The sequence below is a fragment of the Lepidochelys kempii genome, chromosome 1 (genome assembly GCF_965140285.1).
Source record: "Lepidochelys kempii isolate rLepKem1 chromosome 1, rLepKem1.hap1, whole genome shotgun sequence".
NCBI classification, from domain to species: domain Eukaryota; kingdom Metazoa; phylum Chordata; order Testudines; family Cheloniidae; genus Lepidochelys; species Lepidochelys kempii.
Window position 1 is genome coordinate 215,852,909 of NC_136380.1, and position 16,714 is coordinate 215,869,622.

The window sequence follows — 16,714 nt, forward strand, 5'->3', positions numbered from 1 at the left end:
CAAGAAAATTAAGTGAGTGAAAAGAAGGGCTGTAGTATGCCAATGTAAAGCACATGAAGGTCATACAGTGAGAAGATCACAGAGCCACGGATACCTGTAATGAGTCCACTTCACTTACAAATCATTCAACTCATGTATCAAAACACAAAAGGAACCGGGCATCGGGCACTGGGAACTGATGCTAGCTGGGGTTTAGGAGCAATTGGGGACTTAGAAGTCACACACATTGAAAACCTCACTGACAGATTGGGAAACCACTTCAATGATGGGAGATAACAGCATCACCTCACATTTTTCAGGCATTTCCCTGAGCTACCAGTATCACCATTTTGAGCCAGCTGGCTCTTAGCTAAGACCACAAAAAATGCTAGAGTATGGGACTGCAGCATTCATGTGAGATGGAAAAGAAACATCCTGATAGTGCCACGGTCCAAGACACCTCCTGCATCACGCTATTCCCCAGAGGCCTAACAGACTCTGGACACGAGCGGTTACAGAACAGAGCCTCGTAGAAGGGCACAAAAGATCACCTACAGGGTCGATGGGCAGTTACCCAGCACCAGAGCTGGGAGAAGAACAGGGGCAGTGTGCGATGAACCTTTGTTGGACATTTTTCCCCTTTTCGTTATGTTTAAATTCAAATTTTTGAAAAAATAACAAAATTAAAAACTTTAACATTTCTCCTCGCCTTGTCTTCCTTGACCCTCAGGGATCTCTGTGGAAGGAAGGAATGGAGTCATTTTAGGGCAGTACCCTGCACCCCAGCCATGACATGCAGGCAAAGCCACAAAACCAGAGTCAAGGATGTCAAAAGTTGATGGCAGATCTAAGAGAGCCAGCACAGCTAGGAGATCATCAACTCATGAAATCAGAGCAGTTTCCATCCCATGCACAGGATTTGTCCTGATCAAAATAACTCAGGTACAGCAGATGACCTCAGGTGACATCAGAGTAGCTTCTCCACAACTTGCTCAATGAAATTACCCAGAACCTGGAGAGTAAAGGCAGGGCAATGAGAGCTTCAAGTCATGGCTTCTTGGGCATGGGCCTAACAATTTGAATGAGGATGGCTCTGTGCTCTTCCATAGCAAGGCATTAATGGTCTCAGCCAGTAGTGAGCTACAGCAACATTGCATTTAAGGCACCCAGGGTTGAAAGGCAGATGTTGACTGAATGCCTTACTGGCCTGGGTTATCCCAATACACCGTCTGTGGCTAAATTATTGACCTCTCTGTGCCTCAGCTCCCCACCTGTACACTGTGGACAATGATACTTATGTAACTCACCGGGATGATGTGAGCGTAAATTGATGAATGTCTGGGAGAGGCTGAGATATTACAATGACAGGGCCATACGAGTACCTAGATCGTTCAGTTGCTAGATATTGTAGAACTCAGCCAGGATGCTGTCAAGGTTCCTTCCCCACTCTGAACTCTAGGGTACAGATGTGGGGACCTGCGTGGAAAACCCCCTAAACTTTTTTTTTACCAGCTTAGGTTAAAAACTTCCCCAAGGTACAAACTTTGCCTTGTCCTTGAACCGTATGCTGCCACCATCAAGCGTTTTAAACAAATAACAGGGAAAGAGCCCACTTGGAGATGTCTTCCCCCAAAATATCCCCACAAGCCCTACACCCCCTTTCCTGGGGAAGGCTTGATAAGAATCCTCACCAATTGGTACGGGTGAACACAGACCCCAACCCTTGGATCTTAAGAACAATGAAAAATCAATCAGGTTCTTAAAAGAAGAATTTTAATTAAAGAAAAGGTAAAAGAATCACCTCTGTAAAATCAGGATGGTAAATACCTTACAGGGTAATCAGATTAAAAACACAGAGAATCCCTCTAGACAAAACCTTAAATTACAAAAGACACAAAAACAGGAATATACATTCCATCCAGCACAGCTTATTTTATCAGTCATTAAACGAAAGGAAATCTAACACCTTTTCTAGCTAGATTACTTGTAGATTACTTACTAACTTTACAGGAGTTTGAAGGCTGCATTCCCGATCTGTTCCTGGCAAAAGTATCACACAGACAGCCCAAACCCTTTGTTCCCCCACCCTTCCAGATTTGAAAGGAATCTTTTGCCCTCATTGGCCATTTTGGGTCAGGTGCCAGTGGGGTTACCTTAGCTTCTTAACCCTTTACAAGTGAAAGGATTTTGCCTCTGGCCAGGAGGGATTTTATAACACTGTATACAGAAAGGTGGTTACCCTTCCCTTTATATTTAAGACAGATGCTTATTTACCTCTGTATGTTTTTGCTTCCAGTACAGCCCCTTTCTGTTACACTCAGGGAGTGGACATGATCATACTGTAACCAAAACCCAGTAGGGCTGTTTTAATCTCCTGCAGACTTCTGCCATTTGCTTACTCTTTCATGAGTGACACCGCTACAGTTGTCTGACTATTTTGGTGGAGGGGTGTTGTAGGGTTCCCTGGATTGTTGGAAGTGGGTGGATCTGGCTATGTTATCTCACGTCAGGGATTCATATTTGACTTTCACAGCTTAGAAGGGACCATTATGATCAGCTCATCTGACCTCCTGAATAACACAGATTTCACACAGGAATTCCTACATCAAGCCCATAATTTTGGTTGACCTAAAGCAGATCTTTTAGAAAGAGAACCAGGACAACAAGTTGCATTTTTTTCTAATGGAATATTTTTCCATCAGAAAATGCTGATTCCACAAAATCAAAACATTCTGTAGGAAGTATAGATTTCCTGAACATTTCTGAGAGGAATTTATTAAAATGTTTCATTTTTACTTTATCTTTTTGACTTTTAAATTGTACCATAGCACCCACACATCACATCCACAGTCACATCCACACGCCCAACACAATCCTTTACCACACTTCATTCACACCCCACCTAGCACACATACAACATACAACTCCAATGCATCACTCCCCCACATAATATACACACCATCACATGCAACACCCAACCACCACACACTCTGTACAAATCACATAACACACCACCACCACGTGGATACCATCACACACTGCCACCATGTGCCACACCCACAATGCACCATGCAACATAAGAGTCAAAATGGTACAAAGATGCCTTCTTTAAACAAAGGTGAGCAAATCTAACCTTATCTAAACAAAGCATTTCAACTTTCTCTTAGAATATTATGTTTCATGGAAGATCTCAGTCCTTTTCTTCAAGCCACTTAGGCCCACATCTGCAGCTGTATTTAAGCTCCACTGAAATCAATGGGCATTAGGGGGTCTAAATGCCTCTGAGGGTCTGAGCCTTTAGCATTTTTGGGCCTTTGACAAATGAAAGATTCCTTCCCATTCCAGGACTGCATTGGTCAGCGTTGTCCCTCAGGCACAGCAGAGGTGTCTCCTGCCAAGGGAAGCTCATTTGTTCAGGAGACACTTTTCTTGGTGGTTGATCCGAGACTCTGGACCCAACTCCCACAGGATCACAAAACCACCTGAACCCTCTTTCTGTTCCACTTGAAAGTGATCTTCTGAAATCTGCCTTCAGCAGCATAAGCTCATAGCATGTCATAAAATAAACCTCCATAAGAATCCACATGCACTTTTTCCCCAGGGGGGAGGATGGAGAACGACCCACATGGGATGAAAGAAAATCAGGTCACTTCACACATCTCTATACGATTCTCTGATGCCACAGTGATGGGCATAGCATCAGAACTGTAGGGCAGAGAAGAGATAAGGGGCCTCTTGTCACTGTCTAATCATGTGTGTGTATGCTCATCAAGGTACCTGTAAATAACCTATCATTTATTCTCCTGGATTTCAGAGGACAGTCTGGAGTCTGAATTGGGGGTTAGGGCGCTCTCTGGAGTTAGAAATATTTTGTTGCTGGCTTTCTCACCATTACCGCAACCCTGATAGAGCATTCACTTTCAGTGCAGTGTTCCATCCTAGAGCCCGCGATACCTAAGAAGTGATATTTTAACATTACTACTTTTTGGTGATTCAGTTGTGAAGTTGCACTCTATAATGTTTTATGGAAATATGCTTATGAGTTTAAATATAATGTAACCGGAATAAGCTTTATGCAAAAGGTCTCTTGTAAGGTATCATTACAAAGCTTATGGCCTACTGAATATATTCATCCAATTTGTATGCAAGTATCATCATTGTATCTGAAGCTAGAAATATGAAGTATAACTCTGAGGCCCTATTGTAACTATGCAAAGTGTGGGCCATTAATGATGGTTTAGAATCTTGATGTCTCCCATTGACTTGGACAATTGGTTGAAATGGTTTATTTACCTGCAAGCCTTCCTGTGTTCCTGGGAGCCAGCCAAGGAAGAATGGATGCTGGGGTCTCACAGGACATGTGAGCATGTCACCTGACACTCGAATCCATCTTAAATCTGGTGCTTTTCCATTTAGAAGGAAGAGTGGGGACCCAGAGAGAGAAAAGATTCCAGCCTTGTGGCAAAGCTATAGAAGGGGGTGGAACAAAAGAAAGGAGGCTGCCAGTCATGAGAACACCCCTGATTTCTACCTAAGATGTCTGCTGGAACTAACAAGTCTGTACCAGGGGAAAGGATTGGGCCCAGACTAGGAAGGAGTCTAGTTTGTGAAAGAAGCTTATTAGCATATCTCTGAGGGTGAGATTTTACCTGTAATCAGTTTCTAAATGTATTAGGCTTGGACTTGTGTGTTTTTGCTTTATTGTGCTTGGTAACTTACTTTGTTCTGTCTGTCATTACTTAAAACCACTGAAATCCTACTTTTTGTTCTTAATAAAATCACTTTTCTTTATTATTGAACCCAGAGTAAGTGATTAATACCTGGAGGAACAAAGAACTGTGCATATCTCTCTAGCAGTGATATAGAGGGTGAACAATTTTTGAGTGTACCCTGAATAAGCTTTATGTAGAGTAAAATGGATTTATTTGGGATTTGGATCCCATTGAAATCTGGGTGTCTGGGTGCTGGAGATAGGAGACCTGCTGAGCAGTTTTTGGTTAAAGTCTTCAGATTTGGGGGCGTGGACCAGACCTGGGTCTGTGTTGTAGCAGGCTAGCGTGTCTGGCTCAACAAGGCAGGGTTCTGGAGTCCCAAATTGGCAGGGAAAATGGGCTCAGAGGTAGTCTCAGCATGTCAGGTGACAGTCCCAAGCGGGTCTCTGTGACTGAACCCGTCACATCCGTCTCCATCTCTCTCCCTGCTGGTCCCCATGGAGCTACCCAATGCACCTCATGAAAGAAACATCAGCCCAGGAACAGATCTTCAAAAAGGGTTTAATAAGAAAAAGCAAAAAGTCAGAAATGTAAGGAACAAAAAGCAGGGAAGTTCCAGACTGTCTGATCAATGGGAAATTAGAGGGGAAATCACAGCCCCTCTCTCAGTCAGACTTATTTCTTGTATCTAAACAAAACTGAAATAAAAAAGCTACTTGAAGTAGTTCCTAGGCAGGGATTGTCTCCGATGCCCCCATGACCCAATGAGCATTTGGGACAGAAAGAATCTAACCATACAGCATTTACATCCTCACAAGATATTTGATCTGAACCCAGTCTTTCTTATATTGATGTCCCAGAGACGCCATCATCAACGTCATCATAACCCAGGTCATGAGGAGGTGGGGACAGGGCATCCCTCTCAGCCCCAGAGGCCCCTTCACTTCTTAGCGAATGCAGACTCCAGCCTGAAAATAGCAAGCAGGTCACATTACAGTCATTCTCCACCCATGTGCACTCACATAAAGGATGGACAACAGACAGCATGGGCTGTGAATCGGCCCCCACCCACAGTTCCTCTGAGTGGGCCTCTGACAAGTTTAATCCATTCTCTCTCTCTCTGTTCTTCAAAGAAAATAGGTGGGAGCGGATTCTCTCTCTTCTGAGACCTTCCTGGTGCAGGAGAAGTGTGGGGATGGTAGTGAGCTGGTGACGACTCCCTGTTATGCCACTGTGAGCTACTGTAACTCCTGAGAGCTGATATAGTCCCGAAGGGACCACACGCCAGCAGACAGCTGGAGCCGGGTGGAGACCTTAGCCCGTGGGACATTTCTGGACATCACAGATCTCACCTGCCCACACAATGCTCTTTCGCACATTGTTCCCATCAAGACCAAAGAATTGCACATTTCATCCCAACCCAGTTTCCCCTGAAAGTGGGAGCTCAGCCTTGGGCCCCAGCTCAGCCCTGGGCTAACGGGGGCATTTACATATTGAAGAGAGTGATTTCAAACCTGATGCCAGGCCACTAACTAACCCCACCCCAGAAACCTGCTCTTCCCATTACCGTCCAGGGCACGGACACCTTGTTTGGGCAAAGGCACTTTGGGCCCGATCCTGCCAATGGACACTTAACATTGATGATTTGGACAGTCCCACTGAAGTCAGAGAGAGTATTCATGTGAGTAGACTGACAGATGGAATCTAGTATTTGTAGGATCAGGGACTTTATCTGAGAAGTCCTTTTAACTCTGTTTAGTAGAGGTCAGGGTGGGGACGCAGCAGGGAATTGATCAATAGCTGTATTTCAGTGCAGTGACAGTGACCTCTAGTGGCCAGTAAAGGCTCTTCCCGGTGAGTTCTCCACACTCCACTCACCTGTCCATGAATCCCTGTTCCTGACACTTTCCCCATGGGCCCCAATGACTTCCTGAACATTCGGTCCAGAACCAGGGTCATCTTCAGGGTCAGAAATTTCTCTGGCATCATCATAACCATCCCCTGGGTCATCTCCAGGCAGGGCAGGGACCTCTGAAATAAAGATGGGAATTAATGGTTATGAGAAGAGGCTTTCCACTGAATAGACGAAATAAGCTACATGCCAGGTGTGGCAAAGGAGGGAGTTATGTGTATTTTTTTCTTATGAATGCCACATACACCTCAATTTAGCTGTTTATATTATCCTGCCAGACTGCACAGAGAAAGGAGGCTATTGGAGGGGAAGCAAAGAGGAAACATAAAAATAACGAAGACGTGCCCCCTTAAGGGAACAATGAGGGGAGCTGTTAATTGTGGACTGCCCCTCCCTGGCTCCACCCAGGCTAGTTTGGGTTAATTCTTCCCAGCCCCGAGCTCAGGATCAAAGGGCAGACTAGGGAATGAAGAGGGTGGAGCAGCAGTAGCCAAGGGGTAATGTGGCTTCCAGGAAGCAGATTCATCACTGCTCACCTCGGCTGTCTGGAGTCTGGGGGACGTTCCTCAAGGCAGGCTCCTCTACATTATCGTAATCCAACTGAGACCCCCCTGGGAAAGCTCCCTCTGGAACAGCAAACATCACACTCAGCTTCCCCTGAACACACCCATTTCCCCAGCAGGTTTTAGTTCCCCATTAAAGGCCTGTTGTCTTGGAGTTTGGGCTGTTCAACATAGAGTCTGCAGGGGAAGTCACAGGGTGACCCAGGGGAAAAGGGAGAGTGATGGACATTCTGTGAAATAATAATTGTGCCACCTTTGTTTCCTCAAAAATAATTAAGGCCCAGCCCTGCCCCACAGCATCCAATAGCAACTTTGTCATGCCCTCCAGTGAGATCAGGATCTATGCTGGTATTTAGCTAACACTGGACCCTTTGGGAGATAGTAGCTGCCACACCAGAGCTGACCATTGTGAATTCAATTGAACTCTATAAAGACATGGTTTAAAGTCCCTACATTATATGGGCTGGATCGTGAATTCAGCTATATGCTCCTGTCGAGGAGGCAGGGGGCTAAGATCATGGGGCACAGATCAGGGGTTGTACAGTGACATGTGTCAGCTGTGGAAGTCAGATTCTTTCATACCCTGTGAATATTTCACTGACCAGTTCCCTGCAGCTCCTCCCCTGGGAGAAAGCACAGTCAACCACACACAGAAAGGGTCAGGATTTCTTCATGTTTCCATCAAGAGCTGGACAGAAATTTTTTGTGTGTCTCTGTATCCACCCCCATCCTTGTTACCTTGCTCTGATCCAGGATCATTTTCCCCCTCGCTGTCCCCGGTGTAATACTGCAGCTTTGTCACTGAGTCATCTGAATAGGAAACTGAAGAAAGGATAAATGGGATGTTATCACAGTGAGAGCAGCGAAACTGGCTGATTGGCAATGCATCCGGGTCCTGGAGCAAGATTTATGGTCTCACTATATTGCTTCTTCAAGAGAAGATGCTGAATTCACAGCGACTGAGTGGTGAGGGGCTGACACAGACTTTCTAAGCTAAATATCAGTTTTTTTGTAATAAATGTGGCTTTGGGGTGGATAATTCAGACTGGGAAGATGCTGGGAACAGCCATATTGACCTCATGAGGTGAGGCAGGAACTGAGTGAGCCTTTTACCATGGCATCCCCTCCTGTGGGTTTCATTCAAATCCTTCTCATGAACTGGGGAGCCTGTTTTGAGTCACACTCAAGGTGTAAGAATCTCTTTAGAGAGGAATGTTTATCTTCTCCTCCTGAATGTTGCTGCTTCATGGCCTGATCCAGCAGAAAAGTATGGCTGAGGCTGCTGGTCCAGATCTCCTCAGCAACAGACATGACTTCCATTTTGTTCTGGAAGATACTCCCCCTCCCCCGCCTTTTTGACAGATAAGGCCACACCCCTCCCATGATCAGAGTCTGTGACCAACTCCCACCATTAGTAGAAAGGAGAATGTGCATCTCAGAAGTAGCCTCAGGGAGAAGCACTGACCATGCCCCACAATGTGCTAAACTGAGAGCAGCATCTTCCCCCCTGATTGACATTCAGTCAAAATTATGAGGACAGTCACTTTCCTGACCCATAACTAATTACCCCCTAAGGCTGCAGGATGTACAGATGGGCCTGACTGTCCTCAGAATGGGGCTAGCAGAGTCTGCCAGGGAGGAAACTCATTCATCTCAGTCCAGTAACTGAGTGGTCTCTTCACAGACCCAGCATCTGCAGCCATCCAGGACTCACAGGCTTGAAGGCTGCAGAGATTTAGCTCTAAGTCAGAGCTTTAGAAGGCAGAGTGCATTAGAGACTTTCTCCCTGTTAGGAATTACACACACAGACCTGAGCGATCAAACATTTCCTGCTTCTTTCTCATCAGGTTATAATCGATCTCCTCGTACACGGCCTCAGAGAAAGGGTCCAAGGATCTTCTGGAGCCTGAAAACAAAGGGCAGGGTTTGCTCAGGCTCAGAGAAGCTAGGGATGGGAAACCCTATGAGATCATCCAGCCCCTGCCCCCCGACTCCAGTGCAGGACTGGTTCCTACAGCACATTCCCACTGCTCTATCCAGTTTAGATTTCAGCATCCCAGGTGATGGGGACCTGTCCCTTTCATGTTTGTTCTATTGGCTATTTCACGGTCATTAAGTTAATCTTGATATTCAACCTTAATGGTTCCTTCATAAATGTATCCTATTACTCCTACTACCACCCAGAATCATTCCTCTCCTATCCTGGTGCTCACACCTATGGGAAAAATAGTACTTGCATATGTACTGCCTAGAGACTGTGTGGGGAATAATTAGCTAATATTTGTGCAGTGCTTTAAAAATGGAAAGTACTATCTACCTATCTTTTTAGGTGACAAATCTGAGGAACTGTCCCAGATTGAGGTGTCATGAGAGGAAGTTTTGGAACAAATTGATGAACTAAACAGTAATAGGTCACCAGGACCAGATGGTATTCACCCAAGAGCTCTGAAGGAACTCAAATGTGAAATTGCAGAACTACTAACCGTAGTCTGTAACCTATCATTTAAATCAGTTTCTGTGCCAGAAGACTGGAGGATAGGTAATGTGACGCCAATTTTTTTAAAAAGGCTCCAGAAGTGATCCCAGCAATTACAGGCCAGTAACCCAAACTACAGAACCAGGCAAACTAGTTTAAACTACCGTAAAAAATAGAATGATCAGACACATAGATGAACATGATTTGTTGGGGAAGAGTCAACATGGTTGTTGTCAAGGGAAATCGTGCCTCACCAATCCTCTAGGATTCTCTGAGGGGGTCAACAAGCATGTGGACGAGGGGGATCCAGTGGATATAGTGTACTTAGATTTTCAGAAAGCCTTTGACAAGGTCCCTCACCAAAGGCTCTTAAGAAAAGTAATTTGTCATGGGATAAGGGGGAAGGTCCTCTCATGGATCAGTAACTGGGTAAAAGCTAGGGAAAAAAGGAGAAGAAATAAAGGGTCAGTTTTCAGAACGGAGAGAGGTAAATAGTGGTGACTCCCAGGGGTCTGTACTGGGACCAGTGCTGATCAACATATTCATAAATGCTCTGGAAAAAGGGGTAAACAGGGAGGTGGCAAAATTTGTCGACGATACAAAACTACTCACGGTAGTTAAATCCAAAGCAGACTGCGAAAAATACACTGGGGTCTCACAAAACTGCGTAACTGGGGAACACAATGGCAGATGAAATTCAATGTTGATAAATGCAATATCTTGAATACTGCGTGTAGATGTGGTCACCGCATCTCAAAAAAGATATATTGAAATTGGAAAAGGTTCAGAAAAGGGCAACAAAAATGGTTAGGGGTATGGAATAGCTGCCATATGAGGAGAGATTAATAAAACTGGGACTTTTCAGCTTGGAAAAGAGATGATTAAGGGGGGATATTAAACTATAAAATCGTGACTGGTGTGGAGAGAGTAAATAAGGAAGTGTTATTTACTCCTTCTCATAACACAAGAACTCGGGGTCACCAAATGAAATTAATAGGCAGCAGGGTTCAAACAAACAAAAGGAAGTATTTCTTCACACAACACACAGTCAATGCCTGTGGAACTCTTTTCCAGAGGATGTTGTGAAAGACAAGAGTATAACAGGGTTCAAAAAAGAACTAGATAAATTCATGGAGGATAGGTCCAGCAATGGCTATTAGCCAGGACGGGCAGGGATGGTGTCCTTAGCCTCTGTTTGCCAGAAGCTGGGAATGGGTGACAGTGGATGGATCACTTGATGATTACATTCCCACTGCTCTGTCCAGTTTAGATTTCAGCATCTCAGGTGATGGGGACCATGTCCCTGTCATGTTTGTACTGGGACCAGTGCTGATCAACATATTCATAAATGCTCTGGAAAAAGAGGTAAACAGGGAGGCGGCAAAATTTGCAGATGATACAAAACTACTCAAGATAGTTAAGTCCAAAGAAGACTGAGAAAAATGCACTGGGGTCTCACAAAACTGCGTGACTGGGCAACACAATGGCAGATGAAATTCAAAGTTGATAAATGCAATGCAATGCAAATTGGAAAACATAATCCCAACTACACATATGAAATGATGGGGTCTAAATTGGCTGTTACCACTCAAGAAAGATCTTGGAGTCATTGTGGATAGTTCTCTGAAAACACCCACTCAATGGGCAGCGGCAGTCAAAAAAGAGAACAAAATGTTGGGATTCATTCAGAAAGGGATAGGTAATGAGACAGAAAATATCATATTGCCTCTATAAATCCATGGTACGCCCCCATCTTGAATACTGCGGGCAGGTCTGGCCACCCCATCTCAAAAAAGATATATTGTTATTGGAAAAGATTCAGAAAAAGGCAACAAAAATGGTTAGGGGTATGGAACAGTTGCCATGTGAAGAAAGATTAATAAAACTGGGACTTTTCAGCTTGGAAAGGAGATGACTAAGGGGGGATATGACGGAGGTCTATAAAATCATGACTGGTGTGGAGAAAGTAAATAAGGAAGTGTTATTTATTCCTTCTCATAATGCAAGAATGTCACCAAATGAAATTAATAGGCAGCAGGGTTAAAACAAACAAAAGGAAGTATTTCTTCACACAACACACACTCAACGCCTGTGGAACTCTTTCCCAGAGGATGTTGTGAAGGCCAAGAGTATAACAGGGGTCAAAAAAGTACTCGATAAATTCATGGAGGATAGGTCTACCAATGCCTATTAGACAGAAGCTGGGAATGGGCGACAGTGGATGGATCACTTGATGATTACCTGTTCTGTTCATTCCCTCTGAAGCGCCTGGCATTGGCCACTGTCGGAAGACAGGATACTGGGCTAGATGAACTTTTCGTCTGACCCACAATGGCCGTTCTTATGTTCTTATATAAGGGTAAATCTACACTGCAATCTGGAGGAGTGATTGCAGCATGCATAAACACATCTGAGCTGGCTTTGATCGAGCTAGCCACGTAGCTGTGTCAGCACACGCAGCAGCACAGGCTAACCTGCCGTGTACAGCCTCGCCTAGGAGCCTGGGTGCACGCTCCAGTGCCTAGCCCACGTCACAGCCATGCTGACGCAACTACACTGCTGTTGTTATGCCAGCTAGCTTTCACCGAGCTAGGTAAAAGCTAGCTTGGGTATTTCTACATGGGCTGCGATCACACCTCTCATTGCAGTGTAGATATGCCCTAAATGCCTAGTAGAACTGTCTGATCTCTTTGGCCATAATCACCCAAGCTCTTTTGCAGCATTTCTCCTTCCTCGTACCCTCCCTCCTGCTGTATCTCTCTATTCCGGATCTTTCCCTCACATGGATTTTCTTGTACTTTTCTAAATGGAATCTCAACGTGTTATTTTTCTGACAATACTTGATGTCTCTTTGTATTATTTTTTCCAGTGAGGTGGAGTGGCCTCCCTCCCGACTTGAGAGTGAGGGACCACTACACTCCCTGTGGTGGGCAGAGCCAAGCCTGCCCTGGCCCCATCGCTGGAATTAGCAGGAGAGGACAGGAAGGGAGGGCCTTGCATCTCATTGGAGTGGGAGCCAGGGAAGGAGACAGAAGTCTCCAACCTGCTGCAGAATTCTGGAGCTGGACCTGCACTGGGCAGCATCCTGTCCCCAAAGGAGACCGACCCTGGAGAGAAATTGCCGGCACTGCCATCGGCCAAGTACCCCGACGAGACCAAGAACCTGGGGACCATGGAACTCCTCACCCTGATGCTGGTAGGAAGTAGCCCAAGGAAACTGGACTTTGGCCCCATTTCACTTTCAAAACCCAAGTCAACATGTTTTAATTGGATCCCTGATGACCCAGTGGAACAGTCCTCCACTGTTAGGCACCTGGGATGGGATGCAGTGGAGTAGGGTGGGCTGAGGTCCCCCCATCCCCTGCTGCCAACCCCATCCCTAGGGGAGCAGCCTCCCCACCTTACGCCAAGATGTCTGCTGTCTGCCAGAGCCAGGACATCAAACTGTCTGTTTGGTGCTCTGCCCTGCCTGAGAGCCTGAATCCCTAGACTGTTTGGTGCTCCCTGCTCTTCCCCACCCAAAGAGCCAGAGCCCCAGACTGTGTCTTTGCTGCCTACCTTAGCCAAGAAGCCTAGGAAAAGCCTGCTCCTGATTCTGCCCCGCCCAGAGAGCCAGAGCTTTCCTTATACATCATTAACTGCTGGCTGCCCCAGCCAGGATGCTGTGGACTAAAGACTGCTTATACTCTGCCCTGCCTAGACACAAAGAGCCCTAGACTCTTGATTGGCAGCAGCCCTAACAGGAGGCTGTGAGCTCTAGACTGCTTACAGATCAGCCCAGCCAGTGGGACCCGAGCCTGAGTGCTGCTGCCTGACACAGTGAGTGGGAGTGGGCTCCCTCCTGAGTTGAGAGCAAGGGACCACTGCATTTCCCCTTTGTATTATTTCTCTGTCATCCCCACTAGTCTCAACTCCTCCCTATTTAGTGTCATCTGCAAGTGTCACTGCTGTGCTGTTCATTTCCATGGCCAGATCATAGCTGAAGATATTAGATATGACAAGACTTAACGTGGTCCCCGGATCCCCCACAAAGCTCTCCCTGACATGTACACCTTGTGCAGGTTACAGGGCTGCTACAAGCAGGCCAGACTTCTGTACCAGACACGCACTGGCTACAGAGCTTCCGTGCAAGAGAGGTACACACCAGATGTGTCCACCATAAGATACCTTAATACTCTGCCAGGTACAGGTGTGTTACACACAGTGCCACCTAGTGGCTGAACAGTATAATACAGTTTACCCTTCCATTACGTCTCCCCCATTTGAGTTCTACATTCCTACCATTTACAAAATGTACGTTATGGTATCTTTGTAGTTTAGCACAGATCAGTCTATTAAGTTTCTCTCATTAGTACGTATATAGGTCTGTCTCTTAGCGGTTCACTGGTCAGTTCTGTAACTTTGAGGTTCCAGTGTATAAAGGACGCATCAAACAAAGCCAGAACCCTTTCATAGTCATCTTTGTGCCAGTCTTCAGGAAAAATCAAAGGATTGAAAGAAATGCTCTGCTTGCTTCCAAATAGCACAAAGTAATCACCATACCTGTATAGCTTCAGTTTCCTTATGGAGTTTTATAGCAATTTGAAATCTTGCAAAATGCTGCTTCTAGTCTGTCAATTGTGAAGGTTTGTCAAAGCTGAAGTTCTCTGATCAATGAAGAGGGAGATGTTGATGAAATCCTGCAACCTGTGTTGCTTTTTTTTCCCTGTCTGCATCCTTCATTGCTCCTCCTTCTGTCTGCAACTTCTGTTGCTCTCTTCCTTCTGTTTTTCTTCTCCTCTGGCACTGCTTAACTTCGGGCACCATGTCACATACAACTTGGACATGGTAGGTGGCAAGGCTGCTATAAGCAGGTCAGGCTTCTGTACCAGACATGGACTGGCTACAGAGCTTCCTTTCCAGAGAGATACTCAACAGATGTGTTCACAATAAGATCCCTTAATGCTCTGCCAGGCATGGCTGAGGTTCGCGAATGTAAGTTGTTACATGCAACACCACTTCGTGGCTGAACAGTATAATACAATTTAACCTTCCACTACACTGCCAACGCCCCACGCCCCTTAGGCACAGCTCCGCCTGCTATTTCAGAGGCATTTCACACAGTGACACCAAGCAGGACCCACCTCTGCGCTCTGCCCTGGCACTTCGCACCTGCGCCCCCAGGATGATTAAGACCAGGCAGAGCAGGGCCCCCAGGACAATGCAGATGACCACGGGCACCGTGATTCTTCCACTGTCGGTCGGAGGGCGGCGCGGGGTAGCTGGATGGAAATGAACGTAGGAGAGGGAAAGATTATCCTGTGAGAGTCCGCTGGGGGTGGGGCAGGGAGCTCCCCAGTCTCTCATTGCACGGCACAGGACAGCTGGGTAACATGCTGGGACAGTCTGTGACCATGGGGGCAGCTCACAGGCTGCTGTTTAAATCATGGGCCCTGCCCTGTCGGCTGGAGTCAGCAGACAGGAATCCTCTGGCTCAGCACAGCCTGCAGCTCCCACCCAGGTGTCATTTGCCCCTAGATTTCACAGACCATGTGTAAGGGGACTGTTGGCCCCTTACTAAAACTCAATGGGGCTTTTCAGTTTGCTAATTCCCAGTACCAGAAGGAAGGGGAAAAGTCAACGGGAAATCAGGACCCCGAGACTGACAGTCCCCAGGAACAATGGGGAGAGGCCAATGCCCCAAGTCAGCCTGATTGACACAGCGGGCAGGCTAATCAGGGAGTCAGGAGGATGGGGGAGGGGAGGTCCTGTCCGCCCTTTGGAATTGCCTGGAACAGAATGGGGCCGAGCTAAGGAGGGAGCAGGGACCTGAGCTGAGCTGGGGAGCAAAGCCGCGCCAGCCAGAGAGAACCAGAGAAGTAGCACATGGGGAGCAGGTCAGTGCTGGGAGCAGAGTCACAGAAGCAGCCTGCAGAGCAGACCTGTGCTGGGAGCAGAGCTGCAGCAACCAGAGCCAGAGGGGCCAGAGAAGCAGCAGCAGCAGTGCTGAGGCAGAGAGGAGCTGGAGCTGAGGCAGAGTGGTGGAGCTGGGGTTGGAGCAGTCTGAAGCTGGGTACAGTGAGCAGCTGGAGAGAGCGAGGAGGACCCTGGGTAGTGGGCCTAGCACAGGGAGACACCCTGAGCCAAGAAGCCTTGCAGGCCAGACTTGGAGGGGGATCATAACCCCAACGGGGCTGGGAAGATGCTGGGAAGAAGGGACCAGCCACCTAGAGCCTGAAGGCGTGTGGCCACTGCCAGAGCAAGTGTCCGACCCGCAGCATCCCTGCAGCATGGCCAGAGCCTGGGCAGGAGGCCTGGGACTTTGAGGAACAGACTGAACTTCCCTTATGTTCCAGAGACCTTGGTTGTGATGTCCCCGTGCCACAGAGTGGGGTGACATATTTTCCTTTAACCTTTCCTATTTTTCCCTTATTTTTTTTAATTGATTGCTGTTTAATAAATTGTATTTGCTTTGAACTGCATGTAATGGTCAATGGGTCAGGGAAGCGTCCAGTGCAGAGAGAGCACCCTGGAGTGGGGACACCTTAGCCCCTGCCCTAAGTGACCACAACAAGGTTGCAGGTCTAGCCCCCCAGGAATCCTGGGCCCAGCCTTGTCAGGGTTACGAGGACTCTGCCACACAGGAGCGTGGAAGGGGAGCCCTTGAGGTCAGGCAGGGCTCTGGGTAAAGGAAGTGGGAGCGAGGACTCAGATCCCTTCGTTAGCCCATTTCACTGCGGTAGTGTATAAGCCAGGAAAGTTCCCCACAATAGTGGGACCATTCCCCTGCTTATACATGGAAAAGGAGCTCCTGTCCTTACGCTTCAGGTTGTGGCTCATCCTCTGTGACTCAGCACCAGGTAAATTTAACTCTTGATGGGAGCGGGGGATGTTTTACCTGTTCTACTCAGTGATGCTGTCGTCTCTGTCACACCTGTAAAGGGAAAGGGAGGAGAGTTGGAGTCTGAAGCGAGGGGGAGGTGATGTGTTTGTCACAGAGTAGCATCCCCTCAGAGTCCCTGGGGATCTCCAGACATCACTTCTACAAACTCCCTCAGAGCAGCACAGGGTCTGTGTGTTAGTGATTTAGGGC

General features: G+C 46.9%; 1 protein-coding gene across 1 annotated transcript in view; it reads right to left on the bottom strand.

Moving 5' to 3' along the window:
* Positions 1 to 5,255: 5,255 nt before the first annotated feature.
* The window catches only part of LOC140898872 (antigen WC1.1), an 81,551-nt gene continuing 70,092 nt past the window's right edge, over positions 5,256 to 16,714 (bottom strand). The window contains exons 10-16 of the mRNA XM_078851728.1: positions 16,520 to 16,555; positions 14,766 to 14,903; positions 8,977 to 9,072; positions 7,905 to 7,988; positions 7,140 to 7,229; positions 6,570 to 6,722; positions 5,256 to 5,659 (exon numbers count right to left, since the gene is read on the bottom strand). Coding sequence (XP_078707854.1) covers positions 5,535 to 5,659; positions 6,570 to 6,722; positions 7,140 to 7,229; positions 7,905 to 7,988; positions 8,977 to 9,072; positions 14,766 to 14,903; positions 16,520 to 16,555 — 722 coding nt within the window. The 3' untranslated portion in view covers positions 5,256 to 5,534. The remainder of the gene's footprint in view (positions 5,660 to 6,569; positions 6,723 to 7,139; positions 7,230 to 7,904; positions 7,989 to 8,976; positions 9,073 to 14,765; positions 14,904 to 16,519; positions 16,556 to 16,714) is intronic.